General features: G+C 46.6%; 1 protein-coding gene across 2 annotated transcripts in view; it reads left to right on the top strand.

Annotated features, from left to right (window-relative positions):
* Positions 1 to 929: 929 nt before the first annotated feature.
* LOC120229289 (SH3 domain-binding glutamic acid-rich protein-like) overlaps positions 930 to 23,665 on the top strand; it is a 57,419-nt gene continuing 34,683 nt past the window's right edge. The window contains exons 1-3 of one of the 2 annotated variants that reach the window (XM_039228191.1): positions 930 to 1,111; positions 9,041 to 9,226; positions 16,975 to 17,055. In XM_039228191.1, coding sequence (XP_039084122.1) covers positions 1,067 to 1,111; positions 9,041 to 9,226; positions 16,975 to 17,055 — 312 coding nt within the window. In that variant the 5' untranslated portion in view covers positions 930 to 1,066. The remainder of the gene's footprint in view (positions 1,112 to 9,040; positions 9,227 to 16,974; positions 17,056 to 23,665) is intronic. The other variant, XM_039228200.1, reaches the window with a different exon arrangement.

The raw sequence follows: 23,665 nt of genomic DNA on the forward strand, positions 1-23,665 counted from the left end.
ACAGTAATAAACATGGCGGTTTTAAAAGTTGGTTTTTTTTTTAATGTTTTATTTATTTCTAGGAGAGAGAGAGAGAGAGAGAGACAGCATGAGCAGGGGAGGGTCAGAGAGAGAGGGAGTCACAAACTGAAACAGGCTCCAGGCTCTGAGCTGGCAGTCAGCACAGAGCCCGACGCGGGGCTCGAACCCACGAACCGCGAGATCATGACCCAAGCGAAAGTCAGACGCTTAACCGACTAAGCCACCCAGGCGTCCCTAAGTCCTCTAACTTTTAACACCTTTCAATGGTCTTCATAAATCAGGTGGACAGAGACTGTGACTTTGAGGTCTCGCGGCGCCTGCGCACTAGTGAAGACAAGGTGCTCGCTGAACTCCTCCCTTCGGACAGCCCGCCTCCGTCGCCCCGCCTCGTCCGGGACGTCAGTGAAACCGTACCCGTCTGCGGCCTGTCAGCCTCCGTGTTTTAGGAGGAACAGGTGGCAAAGGGAGAAAACTGGCCACGGGCCACGCGTCAAGGAATCTATTGGAGGAGAGTTGGCCGAGCTGTTTTCACAGGCCGGAAAGCTCGAAAGTCGGGAAGCCTCCGTTTGTCTCAGGGACCCTCGCTGTGCGTTTGCCAAACGCCTCGCGAACCCGGCGTCCCCGGGGACGCCGCTGGCGTCTTCTGGGCTCTTCCAGCGCCGCGCGCCTCGCCACCGCCGGCGCCCGCCTCCCTCCGCCCGCCCGCCCGCCGTCTGATTGGTGCGCGGCGCAGCCTTGCCTTTTAGGGGCTGTTGTCGGGCGTTCAAAGGCAGAGGCTGCTTTTATCGACCAATCACGTATTGGCCTGGCAGAGGGCCCCGCCCCTCCCCGCTCCCGGGCCAATGGCGGGGAGGCTCAGGCCGCCGCCGGCGCCGCTCCGGGCAGGCGCAGAGCTTAAGTGGCGGCGGGAGGAGCGGGGGCTCAGAGCGCGCTGGGCGGCCGCCGGCTCGCACCTGGCGCCCGCTGCCCGCTCGGCCGGCCGGGCTAGCTCCGCGTCCCCGCCCGGGGCTGTGTGTCGGGGGGAGTCCTCTTTCCGACTGTCAAAATGGTTATCAAAGTGTTTGTTGCCACTTCTTCGGGGTCCATAGCGGTAGGTGTCTGACGCAACTCGTGGGGGCTTTCTTCCTCTGGGGCTTTCGGAGGAACTCAGACCGGGGAGCGGACGCGGCGGGTCCGGCCCGGCGTTGGCCTTCCTTTGTTTTTGGAGGAGTGTGTGTGTAAGTGTGTGCGTAAGCCTGCGCGCCTTCGCTGTGTGCGGCCGTTTCAACGTGTCGGAGGCGTGTGTGTGACACGAGGGAGCCAGGGCAAGCTGGGCGTGCAAGGGGATTCCACGAAGGGGGCGTGTGTGACGCCAGAATGTTTCACCTGTGATTTGTGTCGTGGTGTGTCGCATACGTTATAGAATCGGAGGCTTTTGATTAATTAATTTTTTGGTGGCGTGTTTCAGCCATTCATTCTGTAGGACTTGAGACTGGTTTAAAATTGCGAATACATAATATTTGGAAGGTGTGCCAAACCCCATTCCTAAAATGACTCCTGGGTGTGATTGCAAGTGACCCTTGAACAATGCAGGGGTTAGGGGCACGGACACTTGCACAGTGGAAAATCCCTGTACAACTTTTGACCCCCCAAAACTTTACTAATGGCCTCCTGTTGACCGGAAGGCTGACTGACAACATAAACACTCGGTTCACACATGTTTTGTATGTTCTACGTAATATAAACTGTATCCTTACAATAAGTAAGCTGGAGAAGAGAAAAAGGTATTAAGAAAATCATGAGGGAGAGGAAATGCGTTTATAGGACTTTCTGTATTTATAGGAAAAAGAATCCACCCATAGGTGGACCCCGTGCAGTTTAAACCTGCGTTGTTCAAGGGTCATCGGTACCTGCGCGTGTGATGTGACCAAAGCGAAAGTGTAAAGTTGGCGTGTGTAATAGTATTATTTGAGGAAAATGATGTCACAGTGACAAGAACAGATATCTCTAAGGCGACAGTTTTAAACGCTCTAGGAATTCAGACAGACCAAAAATAGGCACAAAAAGCCGACCCCCCTAACACTGTGCGGCTGACTTTCCCCGCTCAGACTCATCCCTCCAGTTCCAGCCTTCTTTCTGTGCAGGATAGACCTGCCTGATGTTACAGGGGTAACCCAGGGAGCTGCTTGTCCTTGGCAGTGATTTACGCCTTGATTTTAGGCTTGAACCTGCGGTGTCTGTCAGTCTGAGACTGATATTTCCATGAGAATTTGGGCATTTAGGGGGCCAAAGGGAGAAAGCTGTTTTATCAGTCCTGAGGGTTGGACACCAGCAAGGGGGCTGTTTCCTTTTATATCTAGTTCCTGGGCCGTCTTGCTGCTTGGATTTCACTCAGCCCTGGTGATACCCTAGGCCAGCGCAGGCCGGGAACAGCCCCAGTGCTGGCTCTCGAACGCCCCCACCCACAGCCCTGAAAGTTCGCGCAGTTTCTAGAGGGCAAGAAGAAAACAAGAGAGGAGCCCGCAGGTCCCTCTGGGCACAGCGCATAAGCGACCGCTCAGTATCTCTGAAAATGTCTTTTAACAGAAACGGGAGGGAACATTCCAGATGTAAAGCTGCAAAATCTTTTGTGTTGACTCAGAAACTTTGAGTTGATCCTCAGAGAGCACAGTTTTGGATTACTAGATAAAACGTGATTGTTCTTGAAGAAAATGGCTTAAGTGGGCTTTCAGTATATGCTGCTGACACTCATTGTGGGCTATTCTTTCCACTGACCTGCCGATCTTTCCTACATGTTCTGTGCCTTAGGCTTCATTCCAGAGACCGTGAACAAACTTGTGGGTGTCTTAGGATTATCTGAGGTCTTATAGTGGTGACGCTTGCGTACGTGATTGAGTTAGCCTTGGAAGATCTGGAAGGGCACCGTTCATTCCAGGGTCTCGGAAAAGCCACGTTACCTCTGGTTCCCTGAGCAAATGTTTTGTGGCCGCTTGGAACTCTTTGACCTTGGGAAAGTTACTTCACCTTGCTAAGCCTCAATTTCCTTATCTGTAAAATGAGGATAAGAATAGGACTCATCTCAGGGCGTCCTCTTGAGGATTTAGGAAAGAAGGCATGGAGTGCACTGTGTGGTGTCGAGTGCTCAGTCAGTGCTTAATACGTAGTACAATTATTAATTTTATAATTGTTACATATGGCTGCTTAATTTAATTATTATAGCTATTAGGTATTATATTGTTAGCTCATGTTAGTTAATATTGATCAGTATTATTGTAGTTGTTATAATTAGTTAATATTAGTACTGTGATGATGGTGTTTCAGAAGGATTGCCCCAAGCCACTTAAGTGGAATGATTTCTGTCTTATCTTAAAGAATGAGAACTGATTACTCCCATGGTATCAGTGCTACTGATTTTTCCTGGGCAGGGGGATTTTATCCAGAAGCTTCTTTGCAGGGGCACCCCAGAGCATCTGCCAGCACTGATGCTGTGTATGTGGTGGTCGTTCTGCAAAACCTTTACTACTTATTTCTTCAGTGTCTCTAGTTTTAAAAATGGATTCTTGCCTGCAACCTAGTCGACGAGGGCATGTGATTTCTGTTGGATGAACAAAATTAATGAAAAAGGAAACAACAGGGGCGCCTGGGTGGCTCAGTCGGTTAAGCGTCCGACTTCGGCTCAGGTCATGAGCTCACGGTCCGTGGGTTCGAGCCCCGCGTCGGGCTCTGTGCTGCCAGCTCAGAGCCTGGAGTCTGTTTCAGATTCTGTGTCTCCCTCTCTCTCTGACCCTCCCCCACTCGTGCTCTGTCTCTCTCTCAAAAATAAATAAACATTAAAAAATTGTTTTTAGAAAAAGGAAAAAGCAAAGTGTAATCTCTTTATGAGGGCTTCCGCATATGCAGCTGTGTGTCACATATCCGAACGGTTGTTCACAAAGCACTGCCATGTATTTTAGCGCTTTACAGAGGACTGTGGGTGAAGAGACCCTGGTCGCAGGAGCAGATCTGTGTCTTCCTGAAGGCCAGTGCCGAAGGCCGAGGGGACCAGGGGAGAGAGGACTGTCCTCATTTTTTTTAGATGCATAGCGCCTGGAACCTTGATCTTTAAAAAATTTTTTTTCATTAATTTTTTTAAATGTATATTTATATTGAGAGAGAGACACAGAGAGACAGGGCATGAGCAGGGGAGGGGCAGAGAGAGAGGGAGACACAGAATCTGAAGCAGCTCCAGGCTCTGAGCTGTCAGCACAGAGCCCGATGTGGGGCTCAAACTGGTGAACCGTGAGTTCATGACCTGAGCCAAAGTCAGACGCTCAACCAACTGAGCCACCCAGGCACCCCTGGAACCTTGATCTTAAGGACAGACCCTAATGGTGGCTCCTGTGTTTCTCGATCCTTTCTCCAGCCTTGATTGAGTGTAAATATAGTGGGGGAAATCTTGGCTCTTTAATGAGATGGATCTGGGCATAAATCTTGGAAAACTCCTTAATTCACCAGTGCCTCAGCATTGTAATTTTAAAATGGTGATCAGAGGGCCGCCTGGGTGGCTCAGTCAGTTAAGCATCTGACTTTTGGTTTCAGCTCAGGTTCTGATCTCACAGTTTGTGAGTTTGAGCCCCACATTGGGCTCCGTGCTGACAGTGCAGAGCCTGCTTGGGAGTCTCTCTCTCCATCTCTATCTGCCCCTCCCCTGGTTGTTCTCTCTGTCTCTCTCAAAAATAAATAAACTTAAAAAAAATTTTTTTTAAAAACGGTGATCGGAGTACTTTACCTGGCCTGGTAATGGGGATGGGTCAGTGAGGTAACAGTGTGGGTGCCTGACCACGCAGCCTCTCACCTTGTGCAAAATGCTTGTCCACACACCGTGTTCCCTGGTTCTCACTAGAGCCTGGCGCTTTACCCGTTTTGCAGGCGAGGCAGTTAAAGATGGGATCTCCTCAGAGATGGACAGCAGGCTTCTGAGCCAGGAGGGAGGTGCAGGTCGCCTCCACTCACATGCAGCGCGCATTTCACTAAGTGCAATGCCCTCGGTTGGAAAAGCTCCTCACTGTACAAGACAATAAAAGGGAAGTGCCACACTAGTGGCTCAGCGATCACTCTGACACATTAGAGTAATTATAGTAACCAGCGGTGGCCGGTGACTTCAGGAAAATGACACTTTTTTTTTAAGTTTATTTATTTTTGAGAGAGAGAGAGAGACAGGACATGAGCAGGGGAGGGGCAGAGAGAGAGGGAGACACAGAATCGGAAGCAGCTCCAGGCTCTGAGCTGTCAGCACAGCACTTTCTTATGAGTGAATGTAACGGGATGGGAAAGCAGAGATCTCTGAGCCTCTGCTGATGCTGAAGTCCCAAAGGCTCCAAATGACCCAGACCCCAGGGACCCCCGGGTCCTCTGGAGGGGCTACCTAGAAAGATGCTGCCGCCTGTGGGGCCAGCGCTGGCCACGGTGCCGTGGAGGGAGGAGAAGGGCAGGAGGTGGGGAGGGGCGGGTGTCTGGTGGGAACCACTGGGTGCCTTGCCTGCACCGCCCCCCGGGTGCCTTCTGGGAGCTGATGTCACGGGCGGGGGGGGGTGTCAGCTCGGAAGGCCAGGTAAAGAGGAGTGAGCACTCTGCCTGCGAGGGTCCGGTGGGGCTGCATGAATAGATATCCACCGGGAGGGAGGACTGGAGGGGAGAGGCCCCCCGCCCCCCACTCAGGGTGCAGATTTCATTTTTCTTCTCTGTTTTGGGAGGTTAGGGGCTGAGAAATAGCCCTTAAGGCAATATCATGCACCCAACCATCTGTTAAGTTCCTGCACATGCAGTTGTTTGGCAAGAAATAACAGGGGCGCCTGGGTGGCTCAGTGGGTTAAGTGTCTGACTTCGGCTCAGGTCATGATCTTACTGTTCGTGGGTTTGAGCCCCACGTTGGGCTCTGTGCTGACAGCTCAGAGCCTGGAGCCTGCTTTGGATTCTGTGTGTGTATCTCTCTCTCAAAAATAAATAAACATTAAGACCATTAAAAAAAAAATAATAGCAGGTCTTCCCCTCCCTTGTTCTCCATCCCTCTGACCGTCTAACAGAAGAAGCAGAAGTCAGAACTCGGGGAAGGGCTTTGCATCTATTCAGAAATCGCGGAATAAGATGAAACCCTTCTTGTGTTTCACCTCGAGTCCTGAGGCATGATTAATAGAGATGGAAATAATGTTGGTGAGGTGGCGGTGGACCTCGGCCAGGCTGCTCCGGGCTCCCGGGGAGGGTATCTGAGAAGGAAGGAGAATGGGGCTTTGGACAGAATGAAGGATGTTCCCCCTTCTGAATATTTAATCACAAGCAAACCTGCCTAAAATGAAGACCTCTCTGCTCTTCAAGTGGCAGAGTCGTCTCTGGAAATAGCTTAGGGAATAAGTAATTTATAGAATGGCACGGATCGTTATGGACAGCTTGCAGAGTACGTGTAGAAAACATGAGTAATCAACCTAGTAATTTAGGCCAACAACTTGTCATCAGGTCCAATGGGATTTTTGTCGTATTCCGAGATTGAGCGGTGAAGCTAAGGCATTTGGAGCACAGTTTCTGTGCAGGGCAGCAGAAGGCCCGAGGGCCCAGCCTGGGGGGAGGGCACGTGGGCGGAGAAATCCGAGCTCTTCCTTTGCTTCTGAGAGATGTGACACTCAGGAATGTGCCGGCGTGCATGTGCCAGGAGCCTAAGGGAAAGGCCATCGCCCCACACCTTTCTGTTTGACTTTTAGTTTTTATTTTTGTCCGCGAGTGCCCCAAACGGAGTCTTGCTGATGAAGTGTTGTACTGTAGCTAACAGCAGCCTTCAATTTCGTGGTCCCCTCCTTTCAGACACGTCACCTTTGTTATGTTGGTAGAACAAATGTTCATGAAAAAGTAAATGTGTGATTACCATTTATACCTAAGTGTCCACACGTAACATATATACAATTTTGTATATGCTTTATATTGTAAGGAATTTACAAATTATTTATAGTCATTTATGTTACATTTATAGTTAACATGAAATCAGATCACCACCAAAATCAGATTATATAGAACTTGGTTTTGGTGGCGATTTGCGTCCAGGGTTAAGCATCCATACGTGCCTTCTCTTTCCTCATATTAAGAAAGAAACACTCTACACACATGTCATTGAAAGACTTATTTATTTTGGGAAAAATGAACAAAATAATTTTTGAGGGGAGTGCCTGGGTAGGTCAGTTGGTTAGGCCTCTGACTCGATCTCAGCTCAGGTCTTGATCTCAAGGTCATTTGTTCAAGCCTCCTGCCTAGCAGGGAGCCTAGTTAAAATAATAATAATCATATTTTTGTATACATATCTCTGGAAGGAATTGGGTTTGACCCAAAGAGGGATGGGCATAGGCCTTTTTTATAACATTTTTTGGGGATTCTCAAATTCTTGTACCTCTACTGGTATACAGTTACATGAGAATAACAAGGGTCCTATAAAATATATACATCTATACACGTGTATATATATACATGTGTACATGTATACATATAAAATATACGTCTATATTTTAGAGAGAGTGAGCCCAAGCAAGGGAGAGTGGTCAAGGGAGAGGGAGAAAGAATCCCAAGTGGTTCTATGCTCAGCATGGAGCCTGACAAAGTGTTCAATCCCACGACCCTGGAATTACGACCTGAGCCAAAATCAAGAGTCAGACACTCAACCAACTGAGCCACCCAGGCTTCCCTTTTTTTTCTTATAAAATGTTTTTAATGACTTGTTTTGGTATGAGACAATATTCTCTGCAGAGGACTTAAAACATTGAGATATTAGGGGCACCTGGGTGGCTCATTTGGTTAAGTATCTGACTCTTGATTTGAGCTCAGGGTTAAGTTCAAGCCCCACATGGGGCCCCATGCCCAGTGTGGCGCCTACTAAAAAAACAGTAAGATACTAGGTATTTTCATGTCAAAGAAAACGCTTATTTAAAATTTTAGCCATATTTTTAGGAAATGACTTATTTTGCTTTATTTTGTGGATCATCTACAGCATGTTCACTGTCTAGAAAGTACAAATGAGTTATTTGGATTTTTTTCCACCCAGATAAGCAGCATATGAATCTGTTCACAGGAAGAACTTGGTGCAGTGTCCTCCTCTGCAGAGTAGAGTGGATGAATCAGTGTTGATTGTTCAGTTGACCAGTCTGGGCCTCTTTCTCAGGGGCTCTTAAGTGAGGCCATAGTGTCTGTGTATGAAAGCGGGTGTCGTGCATTTGGGGAGTGAATTCTCTGAAGGGAGGAACTGGCTGTAGCTGACTCTGGGGACGGAGGTCTGAGCTGTGGAGAGGACCAGAGTCCTGAGAAATGGCGGCTGGGAGACGAGAGCTCTGGGGGGGGGAGAAGGGCACCAAGAGTCGTATCTCAGGTGAGGCTGGCGCCCTGCTCTCCACGTGGGTGGAAAGGAGAAACCCCGAGAGAGAACAGAGTTCTTTGTGTTGCTCTTTGTGAGCTGGGGGACGGCCACTGGCTTTTTCTGGCTTGTCCTCTGTTCTTCCCACTCTCAGTCATCTCCACATGGGCTTTCCAGTCTCCTGTATTCTTTCTAAAGCCACGTTTGTTCAAGGTGATGCCTGTGCCCATTTTCATAACTGTGAGTGAAGTGCTTTTTCGTTGGGTGTGCTTGGTATTTAAGTTTCATAGCAAATTGTCTTTTCTCTCTTTCTTTCTCTTCTCCCAATCCCCCTTTTCCTTCATAACCAATTCTTATTTTTTGGCATGAAAGCTTAGCAGAGAATTAAAAGCAAGTCAAAGACGTCAACTAAAACCTAGGATGAAGGCATCTCTATATTAGGTTGATTATACCACAGTTGGAACATTGGTAAGATTAAAATTTTAGACTTTAAATAATCACTCTGTTGATCCTTTCTAATGAAGAGGTGTGATTTCATTGTTTACCTCATTTAAATAATAGCAAGATTATTTGTGTTGCATAGTATAGTAGGAGAAAGGATTTAATTTCTGTAAATCTAAGCAAGACATTACAAAATAAAGCCAGTCTAATAGTAATCTTTCTCTACTCTTGACACAGATTAGGAAAAAGCAGCAAGAAGTAGTGGGCTTTTTGGAAGCTAATAAGATTGACTTCAAGGAATTAGACATCGCTGGAGATGAAGAAAATAGGAAGTGGATGAGGGAGAATGTTCCTGGAGAGAAGAAACCTCAAAACGGGATCCCTTTGCCCCCCCAGATCTTCAATGAAGAGCAGTATTGTGGGGTGAGTATTAGATTTCCTGGAAAATTCTCTTGTGTGTGTGTTTACCAGAAATTGTTTAAAGCAGAGTAATTTGGAGGCAGAATTTGAACTTGTTGACAGTTTCAGGACATGATCTATTTCTCCCAGTACTAGGACGGTGGACCCATTGTGAGTCATCAATGCGTAAGATTTACAAAAGGAGAGAAACAAGGACGTGGAAGTTCCTCAGATTATTTTAGGTTCTTTATTTTGTTTTGTAGAGTTGAGTTCACTTGTTCAAATAAAGTATGCATTTAGTTGGAAAGGGATTCTTTTTTTACTTATTTTTTAAATTTTAGAGCAAGAGAGCGAGCACATGTGCATGCATGCACATGAGCAGTGGGGGGAGGAGGGGCAGACGGAGAGAGAGACTCCCACTCAGGCTCCATGCTCAGTGTGGGGTGTGACTTGGGGCTTGATCTCACAACACTGGGATCATGATGTGAGCATAAATCAAGAGTCAGACATTAAAGTGACTGAGCCATCCAGGTGTCCCAGTTGGAAAGGAATTTTGATCAGTTTTGCAAGGTACCGATCCATGAACCCAGCCAGACAGAGATAGGCTTTCACTTAAAAAATTTTTTTTTTTAATGTTTATTTTTGAGAGAGAGTGTGAGACACAACCACATGAGTATGAGAAGGGCAGAGAGAGAGGGAGACACAGAATCCGAAGCAGGCTCCAGGCTCCAAGCTGTCAGCACAGAGCCCAATGTGGGGCTGGAACTCACAAATTGAGAGATCATGTCCTGAGCTGAAGTCAGACGCTTAACTGAGCCACTCAGGCACCCCAGCTTTCTTTCACTTTTATAAAAATGATTTGCAGGGACACCTGGGTGGCTTAGTCAGTTAAACGTCCGACTCTTGATTTGGGCTCATCATGATCTCACGGTGGTAAAATTGAGCCCCATGTCAGGCTCAGCACTGAGCATGGAGCCTTCTTGGGATTCTCTCTCCCTCTCCCTCTCCCCCTCCCCTGCTTGCGCTCTCTAAAAAAAAAAAATGATTTTCAGAAGTCAGGTCTTCATATAGATACCTTAAACTTGTTTAAATGTATCTAGATAGCTTAAACACTGTCCTGGACACTTAGATTACAACAACAATTTTATTTTATACATTTAGCAGTTCACTTCACCAGAAAATCACTTTTTCCCCCGAGTTTACAGTTCTGCTTAGTAAGTCAGGTTGTTGAAAAGAAACATTTAAACACTCAAAGGACTTCAGAACACGAGACCCAGAAGCTATCTGAGTATCATCTGAGCCTTCTAAGGCCATTTGTCAGATACAGCCATCAGGGCTCCGGACGGTAGAGGGAACACAGTGTTGATTTGCTCCTGAAGACTAGAGCCACCTGTGGGAATCTTAACTCGCCTCTTCTTGCACACAGAGCGGCTGGTTCTTTAGATGAGTTCGTCTCTATTTTTCTGGTCTAAAGCAGGCATGGTCCAATTAAAGACCAGAGGCCAAAGCCGGTAGCTGCCCGTTTTAGTAAATACAGTGTTCTTGGAACTCATCCACCTTAATTCAATGACCCATCACCCGTGGCTGATTTTGCATAATGGGAGAGCTGGGTAGTTGCAACGGACTCCGTATGACCCCCAAAGCCAGACGGTTTTTTAGTAGGTGTCCATCCACAGAAAAGCTCTGGAGGCCTGCCTCTGATGTTTGGTTATTGGAAGTTTGTATTCGTTCCCTAAGGCTGATGTAACACAGCACCACAAACATGGTGGCTGCTGTGGGCTGTCTGTGCCCTCCCCAGATTCATAGGTTGAAGCCCTAACCTCCATGCTGAGGGTATTTGGAGATGGGGCCCTTGGGAAGTATCAGCTCAGATGAGGTCACACAGGAAGGGGGGGTCTTCATGACGCAGTTAATGTCCCTAGAGGAAGAGGAAGAGAGGGAGAGATCCCTCTCTCTCCACCATGTGAGCACACGGCCAGAGGCGGCTGTCTGCAAGCCAGGAAGAGAGTCCTCGCCAAAACCCAACCGTACTGGCGTCCAGCCCCCAGAGCTGTGAGGCAGACATTTCTGTCACTTAAGCCCTTCAGTCTGTGGCGTTTTATTAGGCCACCCAAGCTGACTAGTTCTGTGCTTTAAAATAACAGAAATGCACTCTCGCACAGCTCTGAAAGCCAGAGGTCCGAAGGCAAGGCATCAGTAGCGTTGGTTTCTCCTGAAGGCTATGAGGGAGAATCCATTCCATGCCTTTCTCGTAGCTTCTGGTGCTTGCCAGCAACCCTCGGTGCGCCCTGGCTCGCAGATACTCTCTCCAGTCTCCGTCTGCATCTCTCCTTGTGTTCTTCTTGTCTCCCCGTCTTCACTCGGCTTGTTGTAAGGACAGCAGTCATTGGAATAGGGCTCATGCCACTCCAGTATGGCCTCACCGTAACTGATTACATCTGTGACTATCCTGTTTCCGAGTAAGGTCACTTTCGCAGGTTCTGGGTGGACAGGGATTTGTCCGGAAGAGGATTCCACCCTGAACAGGGCTGTGTGGATTTACGTGGCCGTGTTAGCATTCCTCAGAGGCTTAGCTCAGTCCTGGGTGGGGGGTGGGGGGGTGTTGTCAAACGGTATGAATGTGGCAAGCACTTATTTAAGAGAACGTATGGTCCAGCCCAAGCCTCCTGTGGGTTTAAGCTGGGGCTTCTCAGGATGTGGAACGGATTTCCTGTGTGAGGAAGGGCCCTCCCTCCGCCTCCTCTCCTGCCTTCCCTGCCCCTCCCCGCCGCCTGACATCCCTGTACCCCGACCCGTATTTCTAAGACTTGGGGCTCTTTTTTTTAATGTTTATTTATTTATTCTGAGAGAGAGGGAGAGTGAGCGAGCAGAGGGGAGGGGCAGAGAGAGAGAGAGGGGGAGAGAGAATCCCAAGCAGGTTCCATACCACCAGCACAAGAGCGCTTGAACCTGTGAACCGTGAGATCAGAACCTGAGCCGAAATCAGTCAGACGCCTAACTTACTGAACCACCCAGGTACCCCCCAAAAATCTTTTATACATGCAGAACCTTATACGCAGTATGGATATATGTGTGTAGAGATAAATTCCTAGATGTGTTGAGTTAAAGCAAGTGTGCACTTTGTATTTTCAGTAGGCATTGGCAAATGGCCCGGTGCTTCCCTGTGCCAACTTCGGTTTCCCCCCACCTAGTCTGAGGGTGACTAGTTCCCTGTGATCTTGACCATACTGCATATGCAAACTTCTGAATCTTTGCCAATCTAATAGATGGAAAATATATTCTCACTGCTTTGACTTGGATTTCTGTCTGTATGAGTAAGGCTGAACTCCTTTTCCTATGTTTATGAGCTATCTGTGTTTTTCTGTGCCTTACTGTTTTTCTTTTGGGTCACAGGTAATATTTATTGTTTGGTACAAGTCTTTATTTATGAAGGAAAGTAGGCCTTTTCCTGCCTTAGATGTTGCAAATTCTTTTCCCACATTTTTTGTCTTTTGACTCTTTAAAGTGATGTTTTTTGGAATGCAGAACTTGACATTTTTTTTATGTAGAAAGATTCATTAATCTTTTTTCTTTATGGTTCCTGACCCTGAGTCTTGCTTAGAAAAGCCCTCTGCTCCCTGAAATTATCAAAAGAATAATTTCATTTTTTCCTTTAGTACTTTTCCAATGAAAGTCATATTTTAAATATACTTTTGCTTATTTTCTTTTAAATTAAGGCTACTTACAGTAGAGACAGTGTTGAAGTATGTAGCTTTCAACCTATGTTGGGGTAAACATTCTGTAGTTAGGTTTTATTATGTAAAAAGAAAACTCCGAAGGCATTTCTTACCCTGTTTTGCTGTGATCTAGCAATTTCTTTTCATCTTAGTTGTGGGGGTAGGGAAAGAAAAGTTTTCCTTTTTACTAAGAAAATGACTTCTACTTTTAAAGAAGAAATATTATTTTGTAATATTGGAACATTTTGAATATTATTTTGTAATGTTTTCCTGTTACAAGTATGGATCTAATGAGATGAGCCCACATATTATTTTATCTTTAGCTATTAATGTTAATTCTTTCCAGTTCTGCCTTCAGAGAGGTATTAGTAGGTTGTCTTATGAGCAGCTTTGCCAAATTTGCTTTCCTGCTGTCTGCGGACACTCTTTGTTTATGTGTTTTTTTTTTACGTTTACTTATTTTTGGGGGGGGGGGGAGAGACAGAAGGTGAGCAGGGGAGGGGCAGAGAGGGAGACACGGAATCTGAAGCAGGTTCCACGCTCTGCGCTGTCAACATAGAGCCTGTCGTGGGGCTCAAACTCATGAACCATAAGATCATGACCTGAGCCAAAGTCGGACGCTTGACCGACTGAGCTACCCAGGCACCCCTAGTCTGTCGACACTCTTAAGAAAAGTGCACTGATGACGCAGAGGGCTTTGTTTCCCGAAAGTAGCTAAAAATGATTATTTGTATTGTAGGTTCAGATTAAAAAAACTTTTTTTAACATTTATTAATTTAAAAATTTTTAAATGTTTTTTATTTATTTCTGAGAGAGAGAGAGAGAAAGACAGTGTGAGGAGGGGAGTGTCAGAGAGAGAGAGGGAGACACAGAATCTGAAGCAGGCTCCAGGCTCTGAGCTGTCAGCACACAGCCTGACGCGGGGCTCCAATCCACAGACCGCGAGATCATGACTTGAGCTGAAGTGGGACGCTTAACCGACTGAGCCACTGAGGCACCCCACATTTATTTTTGAGAGACAGAGAGAGACAGAGCACGAGCAGGGGAGGAGCAGAGAGAGAGAGGGAGACATAGGATCCGAAGCAGCTCCAGGCTCTGAGCTGTCAGCACAGAGCCCGACGTGGGGCTCGACCCCATGAACCGTGAGATCGTGACTTGAGCCAAAGTTGGACGCTCAACCGACTAAGTCGGGCACCCCTGGAGATTCGGATTTTAAAAGGAGACTCAATGGTTCTGAAGGCTATGTCAGGTTTAACATGGTAGAGGGAATTGAGGGACAAGCAGTGGCTTCTCGCGCCAGGGCAGGGAGAGGAGGGCAGCTCTGTGCACCTCCATGGCCCTGCCTGTGCTGCCCCGTGCAGAGCAGATGAAGAGCGTGTCACAAGGGCATGGCAGGCAGCCATTAGCTAGAGGAAGGAGACATCCGACGTGGAGCCGGGCACAGCGAAGGCCCACTTACCCGCCTGCCCAGGGAGTACCAGCTGGACGTCATGGACGTGTCTGGGTGCTGGGTTGGAGGCTGCGCGTCTTAGCCCAGGTACGGGCTGGGTGCCTGCTGGGGCCTGAACGCAGCCAATGGGGACCTTGGCCCCCTGGCACAGGCGGGCATCCTCAGGCCTGCAGGGAAGCGGGATGCCAGCCCAGCAAGGGTCGGGGCAGGGCTCACTCCACCACAGGTGGCACTGAAGGAGCTATTTCACATGATTAAAAACTTACTATGACGGGCGCCTAGGTGGCTCAGTAGGTTAAGTGTCCGACTCTTGATTGATGATCTCATGGCTCATGAGTTCGAGCTCCACATCTGGCTTCTTGCTGACAGTGCGGAGTCTGCTTGGGTTTCTCTCTCTCCCTCTCTCTCTGTCTCCCCCCCAACCCCCACTTGTGCTGTCTCTCTCTCTTTCTCTCTCAAAATAAATAAATAAACTTAAAAAAAAAGCTTACTATGAAATATAACGTGATAAAAATAGAGTTTAAAGAGGAATAATAAAATGTTCAACCATGTGGGCACCAGGGGGGCTTGGGTGGCCCAGTAGGATAAGCATCTGATTCTTGGTTTTGGCTCAGGTCATGATCTCATGGTCTGTGGGTTCAAGCCCACAGTCGGGCTCTGTGCTGACAGCATGAAGCCTGGCTGCGACTTTCTCTCCCCGTCTCTCTCCCCCTCCCCTGCTCTCTCACTCTCACTCTTTCAAAATAAATTTTAAAAATAAAATAACAAAACAAAACAAAAAACTACGCATGCACCAGATATCAAAAGAGACGTTAACTCCTCACTCACTGTTTCCTTACTTACATGAGGTTTTTTTTTTTAAGTTTACTTATTTATTTGGAGGGAGAGAGTGTATGCGTGGGAGGGGCAGAGAGAGAGGCAGAGAGAGAGAATCCCAAGCAGGCTCCGTAGTGTCAGCACAGAGCCTGATTTGGGGCTCATTCTCATGAACTGTGACATCGTGACTGAAATCTAGAGTTGAACGCTTAACTGACTGAGCCACCCAGGTGCCCTGTGTTTTGTTGTTTTAGCACCTTAGTTTGTTGGCCTTCATCCCACCCCACAATGTAGGCATTTCTAATAAGTGAGTCTCTCTTGGTGCTAAGTTCACTAAATTTTGAGGTAAAAAGAACATTTTTTCGGGGGCACCTGGGTGGCTTAATCGGTTGAGCATCTGACTCTTTTCTTCAGCTCAGGTCATGATCCCAGGGTTGTGGGATCAAGCCCCGTGTCGGGCTCTGTGCTGAGCGTGGAGCCTACTTAAGATTCTCTCTCTCTCCTCTCTGCCCCTATTCCCCGCTTGTGGTCTCTTCCCTTAAAAAAAAAAAGACTAATGTCTCTTTTACTTCATGTCTAAAAAATATAGTTTCACCAGGTCTAAAATTCTGGGTTGATGGTTATTTTTTCTAAACACACTGAAATTATTATTTTACTTTCTTCTGACTTCTGAGTTGCTATCAAGAAGCCACTCATCAATCTAATTATCTATCTAATTTTCTTTCATGGGGAAGGTCTTCCCCCTTCCCCTGAGTGCCGTGTGTTCAAGCTGGGCCAGACACACCACCCTCAGTGTGCAAAGAGGCTGCATCCCTGCCCTGCTGACAGAGATCAGCGGTCTGGGGAAGTAGTCCAGGGAATATCTTTTATGTTTTAATTGTATGAAATGAGGAGCACCCGGGGGGCTCAGTCAGTTAGGTGTCCAACTTTGGCTCAGGTCATGATCTCATGGTTCGTGGGTTTGAGCCCGGCGTCAGGCTCTGTGCTGACAGCTCAGAGCCTGGAGCCTGCTTCGGTTCTCTCTCTCTCTCTGCCCCTTCCCCACTTGGGCACTCGCTTACTCTCTCTCCAAAATAAATAAATAAATAAATAAATAAACAAACAAACATATTAATGATATGAAATGAAATTCTTCCAAGCTTTGGACAGCCGCATTACTGGTAGGGCTGAGCCCACCTGCTGGGTGGCGGGGTGGCGGGGGACTTAGCTGAGCTTCAGATTTCAGTCATCTACCAGGACTCACCTCATTCTGTAGTTTCTCCCACTTTGCCAAAACAAGCAATGCGGTAAGCCCTCAGTAGCCTTCTGGCTGCTGGTATCTGAAGGTCTGAGATAGGGGTGGTCCGGTAGAAGCTGCTATAGCAACACTGGAGAAATCCTGTGTCGTCTTCGTCCCCACTGGTCAGGGTCAAATCCACGGGGCCAGATTGCAAGGAAACCAGCTAGAGATGTGAAACTTTCGGAGAACCCCTCACTCTGTATATCTGTCTTATCAGCAATTTCAGAGCACCACCAGGTGTGTGTGTGTGTGTGTGTGTCTGTGTGTCTGTGTGTGTGTGTTTGTGTGTGAGTTCTCACTGTTCTGTATTCTGCACAGTGAAATGAGAAAAACAAATGTAAAGTTCACAGTCAGAGATTCTTACCTTTGGGGGCTAGTCATCTTTGACAAAACGAACTGGGATAGCCTTTTGTGTAGCTTCTAACTTAATGATTAATAGAAAAGATCAACTTAGGAAAATATTCTGGCTCTCAAGTGCCCAATGAGTTTAAACATTTTTTTTTTCTTCAAGGATTTTGACTCTTTCTTCTCTGCCAAAGAAGAAAATATTATTTATTCATTTCTTGGCTTGGCTCCCCCTCCTGGGTCAAAGGTAAGCTTGAACACCCCATTGAGGCCCAAGTCATCATAAATGCAGATAAAAATCAGCATCCAAGACTGTTTAATAAATAATGATCTTTTAAAAATAATTTTTTATGTTTTTTTATTTTTGAGAGAGACAGAGTGTGAGTGGGGAAGGGGTACAGAGAGGGGGAGACACAGAATCTGAAGCAGGCTCCAGGCTCTGAGCTGTCAGCACAGAGCCTAATGTGGGGCTTGAACTCACTAACAGGTAAATCATGACCTGAGCTGAAGTCTGATGCTTAACATACTGACCCCCTCAGGTGCCCCTCAAATAATGATCTTTAAGTTAACATGACTTTTAATATATTCCTTATCCTGATGAAGTCTTATGCATAGAGATAATGCAAGGTTTGGTTTTTACTAACGCATGTTCCAAATCTATGCTTTTCATATTTTTGCTGTATTTTTCTATATTTTATAACTCGTTGTAAGTTTTACAACACTGAAATAAAGAAATACTGCATTCAGTCATCTTAAATACACTAAATAAATACGTACAAATTTGAGTTCCCAGATTGTGTTTACGAAGCTATCTTGTAATGAAGTGACTTCTCGTGTAACTTATTGTAGTTAATTTTATAATATTGCATCACCCTATTTTAATTCTTTCTTTTTAAAATGAGTTGAATTTTGCTTTTTTAGTCTGATAAAGGGGGAAAGTAAGATCTAGTCACAGTCTCGACAGGTTTTTTTTCTTCTGGTGTTGTCTCATCTTTGATTACTTTCAATTAAATACAGACATAAAATTATGAAAATTAAAGTGAATTAAAATTAACATCAATTAAAATGAGTTAAAATTAAAATCAATTATTAATTAAAATTAAAACTAATTAAAATTAAAAGCATCAATTAAAATTATTTCAATTCAATGCAGATTTATGCTAATGAGGCTAATATTAGGAATTTGTCTCCTGGAGATCATGTGGCTTCAGTCTCTCCACCAGTCACTGCATCCTTACTTCTCCCAAGATCTCACCCATGACTCTCCACAGATACAAGTACACATTTGTTTAATTCATGTATTTTTTGACTTGGTTGTTTGTACTCAGCTTCATTTCAGAAATGACTTGTGACAACTGAGTCCAAATTAATTCTCACTGTAGGAGAAACCACTCAAAGTGCTACCTTAGAGAGACAGGTTGGTCTCAGAGGCGTGTGGCTATGCTGTCTCTCATACGTCAGCATTCTTCAGGTGATAGCATTTGGGACCTCAGTGCTCAGCTCGAGTACCAGTACCTTATCCAAACGTAACATGTAGGTTTCCCAGTTGGTTAGTGGGTTTATAGGAGGAAGAAAATCTTCCCGTTTAGTGAAATACCTTTGTGGCCTGGGGCAACTTAAATGTAATACATTTCATACACCCTATCAACAATTTTAAAAAGGCTATTACATGCAATGTAATCTTTTTTACTTGGTGTAGGAGTTTGGCATGAGAGTTTTATTTGGTATAGGAGTTTGTTAATTTGGTCATGTTAGCTTAGTTATTATGTTTAAGACATGGCACCTTGGTGTTAAGGTATATTTCTTGGTGGGGACACTAAGGTCACTTATGTCTGAAGATGGGAAGGAAGGGTAGAGGGAAGGCTGTTTCAAGCAAAGGGAAGAGCAAGTGCAAAGTCCCTGAGGCAGGAAAGAGCTTAGAAAGTTCTAAGAGCTGCCATGAGCCCGCCATTGCCAGAATGAGGGGTGGGGGTACCACAGGAGGTGGGAGCTTCGGGTGGGTGGCCCATGGGGCACAGCGATGTTCTAGGTTCTCTCTCAGATGCAGTGGGGATGATGTAAGAGGTTTAAGTGGAGAAGTAATCTCATCTCCTTCTTGAAAACTCATTTTGGCTACTATGGGGTGAATGGACTAAAAGGGTACAAACTTTCTTGGTAACGGATGAGGTGTCATGGCGGCTTAGACCAGGGTGGCGGGATAGAACGATACAGAAGTGGAGATTTGGGGGCCTGTTTTGGAGGAAGACCTGGTAATCTTGCTGATGGATTGAATGTGGGGGTGGGGATGGAATGAATGGTTGCTTCTAGCCATTGAGTGTAGACACCCACTTCAGCGGAGGCACCATCTCTGCAGGGGGGTTAAGTTTGAACGAGACATCCAGATGAAGAAGTGAGGTAGATGGTTGCAGACTGAGCTTTGTCTCGTTGAGCTCTGGGGGAAGAGGCCCATGGAATCCAGCTAACGTGGATGGAGCTAAAGTGGGGGGGGTCAGTAGTGAGGATGCTGGGCTCGGAGGGGCCCCGAGCTTAGAGCTGCATAGAGGCTGAGCAGAGGCCAGTTGAGGGGGCAAAGGGGGACCCTCTTTGAGGCAGGAGGAGACCAGGAGCGTGTGGTGTTAAGGTAGCCAAGGAGGAACATTTTTCACACTGGAGGGTCTGCTGCTTCCGAGAGACTGAGTCCGGTGAGGACAAAAAAGTGACCGTTGTCCTAGATGACACAGAGGTCCTTGGTGGCCGTGTCAGAAGTGGCTTCTGAGGAGGGGTGAAGACAGGAGCCAGGCTGGAGGGGTCGAAGGAGAGCTGGTGGTAAGAAGGCGGGGTGACACGTGGTCAGTCATCTCTGGGGAGTGTCCCAGGGACGGGAGAGGACGGCAGCAGCGTTGTCCCTACAAGCGCCGGCTCATTCCTGTCCCTGAACCATGAGCCCTGCTGCTCTGCTCCCCCACCAAACCCCCCCCCCACCCCCCAACCCCCAGGGCGCAGGTGTCCTTGCCTTCTCTCTCCTGCCACCTGCTGGACAGAATCCTGCTACTTCTCAGCCCCCACTTTCCAGACCCCAGATCGGCGGGCGGTGGAGGGGAGTCTAGATTTTACAGCTGAAGACCCGCTGGTGGTTTTGTAAACAGCACAGAGTTTTCTATCCTGGGAGGAGAGTTTTCCAGTAACCTTTTACAGATCACATTCTTAGAGCCCTGTCTGCCCCAGGGGTCGCAGTGAACAAGGGGCAGAGGGGCAGCAGAGCAGCGCGCACTCTGTTCACAGTCCTGGGCGTCATGTGCTCTTCATTTCTTTTCTTGTAATGTGCTGTTTTTCATAATGATCACTTCTTATTTTTAAAAAATTTATTTATTTATTTCAACATTTATTCATTTTTGAGAGAGACAGAGCGTGAGCAGGGAAGGGGCAGAGAGAGAGAGGGAGATACAGGATCTGAAGCAGGCTCTAGGCTTCGACCTGTCAGAACAGAGCCCAACGTGGGGCTCGAACCCACGAACTATGAGATCATGACCTGAGCTAGAGTCAGATGCTTAAATGACTGAGCCACCCAGGCGCCCCTAAAATTTATTTATTTATTTGTTTGTTTGTTTGTTTATGTATTTTGAGACAGAGAGAGAAGAGGGCAGAGAGAGAGAGGGAGAGGGAGAGAATCCCAAGCAGGCTCCACACTGTCAATGCAGAGCCCAACATGGGTCTCGAACTCACGGCTGCCACGAGGTCATGACCTGAGCCTAAATCAAGAGTCAGATGCTTAACCAACTGAGCCACTCAGGCGCCCCTTGTAATGATCATTTAAAACTTAAATACTCTGTTCTTTGGGTGCATCCTAATTGATTTACTTTATTCCTTTGTAGTTAATCTTACTTATTGTATCATAAACTTGTTCCTGCTTTGACAGTCACAGTGGTCATTTAAATAGTTCTTATAATAGTTGATCAAGTTGGTGTGTCCTAATTTTCTTCACTATGCTTATATTTTTGAACATTTGTTTTTTATCATAAATGACTTTACAGTGATTCTTGGTGTGAAACATACTGTCTTTCTTTTGGAGTATTTCCTTAGGATGCATTCCAGTAGTGCTTTTAGTAAGATGGAGGTGCACCGGCATCTTTATGGGCTTGACATGTGACACCAAATCGCTCTGTGCTGGGCTGGTGACATTCATCCTGGGCACCCTGGCTCACTCCCTTCACACTAAGACTGATGACCATGTTTAATCTCCTTACTTTTAGGATCACCAGATTCTATTTTATTTTATTTTTTTAAGTTTATTTTGAGAAAGAGGGAGAGTGAGCAGGGGAGGGGAAGAGACAGAGGGAGGGAGAGAATCCCAAGCAGGCTTCGCACTGTCAGCACAGAGCCTGACTTGGGGCTCGATCTCACAAGCCATGAAATTGTGACTTGAGCTAAAATCAAGACTTGGACTCCTAACTGACTGAGCCGCCCAGGCGCCCCAACTGCCAAAATTTTCTTTAAAAGAAATTTCCAAAGCCTCTCCATTCTGTGACTGAAAAGACATATCCCCATTCATTCCGTGGCTTATTTAACAAATATTCTATTTAAAATTTTAGTTTCTGATTTTACTGTACTACAAAGAGGAAATACGGGATGATGAATTTCTATCTTATGGGCGTCTTTGTAACCCAATGGGTATTTTCGTTTCTCTATGAAAAGATTGTTTCTTGAATATTAACAAAGCAACTGTGATCAAATTAATATTTGTGTAATATGGTCAAGGTCTAAAGGCGCCACAAGGATTACCACAAAACGTGGATGCTCCTGCCCCCAACTGCATGGTTTCCCTTTCCTGTTAGGCACAGAGTTCCAGGCTGGACAGATGGGTCTGGGAAGTGTGAAGGCGCGGCTCCCTGTTCTGTCCGGATGGCAGTGTTGAGAAGCCCGATGCCAGTCTCTCTCTTGTGCCTGCTATTGTTTTTCTCCTTTCTGGGAGACTTTAGGATCCACCTTTATGTTTTGAAGATGAGGTGCTGGGTAGAGGTCTTTTCCTCATTGTTGGTGCTTGCTGGGCCCTTGGGATCTGCAAAATCGTGCCCATTGCTTCTGGGAAAGGATGGGGACACTACCTTTGTGGTGGTTCATTTCCTGTTAGTTTGCATGTTCTTTCCTTCATTCTTTTCAGAATTCCTCTTAATTTACATAGTGGACCTTTGGACTAACTCTCCAATTTTCTTTCTGTTTAAAAAGAATGTTTTTAACTGTTTATTGATTTTTGAGAGAGAGAGACAGAGAGACAGAGAGACAGAGCGTGAGCAGGGGAGGGTCAGAGAGAGAGGGAGACACAGAATCTGAAGCAGCTCCAGGCTCCGAGCTGTCAGCACAGAGCCCGACATGAGGCTTGAACTCACGAACCACGAGATGGTGACCTGAGCCGAAGTCGGACGCCCAGCCGACTGAGCCCCCCAGGCGCCCACTAACCCTCCAATTTTCTAATCTCTTCTGTGTTTTTGTCTTTCTCTCCTTTCTGGGACATTTCTTCCACTTTTTATACCACGGTCTATTTTTTCCCCTATCGAGGATCATATTTTATGGGGGATCGAAGATCATGCTTTATGTCTCAAACTTATTTTTCTTTTTGTTTTCTTCGGCTACTCCCTTCTTAAATAGCTTCCTGTTGTTGTACAGGTTCATGATTTTTCTGAACTCTGAGTTTATTAAATATGGTTTTTCTTTTCACACATTTTCTTCAACTGTCTGCATTCTCTGTTTCTCTAAGTGTCCCCTTTCTCTGGTTTCCTTTTTGTTTTTATGTAAGATGTTTTTCTCAGATGTCTGGGGACCCTTGATTGTATTTAAGATTAAGGTGCTAAAAAGCGATGATCATGATCATGACTCTCTGTGTGGTAGACTTTACCATGGGATGATTTCGAGAGGACTTAATGGCTTTCTGTTAGGGATCTTGGACTTGGGCTTTTTCTGTTGGTTTAGGTGATCTTCCCCAGGGAGGAATTTTCCATTTCTTCAGGTGGTAGTGGGGATAGTGGAGGTGATGGTGGTGGTGGATGTGGAGGGGATGGTGGTGGTGGTGATGGTGTTAGTGGGTGTGGAGGGGATAGTGGTGGAAGTGATGGTGGTGGATGTGGAGGTGATAGTGAAGGTGGTGATGGTGCTGATGGTGATAGAGGTGGCGATGTTGGTAATGGTGGAGGTGGTGGGGGTGGTAGATGTGGTGGTGCTGGTGGGGATGATGGTGGGGTGGAGATGATGCAGATATCTGCATTTAATTTCCCATGAATAACTAGAAACTGCCTGTCATTTTCAATGACCCAAGTCTTCTCATAAAGTATCATCCTCTATTCTTCGATTAAGTGCTTTTTCCATATGTCAGTTGATTCTAATTTATTTCTCAGTTATATAATGAAATTAAATGTTTAATTTTTGGTTGTCTTTTTAAAAACACTGTACTGAGATGTGATTCATGATGGTGGTGATGGTGGAGGTGAAGATAGTGGCGGAGGTGATGGTGGGGGTGAAGGTGGTGGAGATGGTGGTGGAGGTGATGGTGGTGGAGGTGGTGATGGAGGTGGTGGAGATGATGGTGGAGGTGGAGGTGAAGGTGGAGGTGATGGTGGAGGTGGTGGTGGAGATGATGGTGGAGGTGGTGATGGAGGTGATGGAGATGATGGTGGAGGTGGTGGTGGAGATGATGGTGGAGGTGGTGGAGGTGAAGGTGGAGGTGATGGTGGAGGTGAAGGTGGTGGTGGTGGAGGTGAAAGTGGAGGTGAAGGTGGTGGTGGAAGTGGTGGTGGAGATGATGGTGGAGGTGAAGGTGGAGGTGATGGTGGAGGTGATGGTGGTGGCAGAGGTGAAGGTGGTGGTGGAGGTGGTGGTGATGATGGTAG

This window comes from Hyaena hyaena, unplaced genomic scaffold (assembly GCF_003009895.1).
Source record: "Hyaena hyaena isolate Hyena2069 unplaced genomic scaffold, ASM300989v1 scaffold_2, whole genome shotgun sequence".
Taxonomy (NCBI): domain Eukaryota; kingdom Metazoa; phylum Chordata; class Mammalia; order Carnivora; family Hyaenidae; genus Hyaena; species Hyaena hyaena.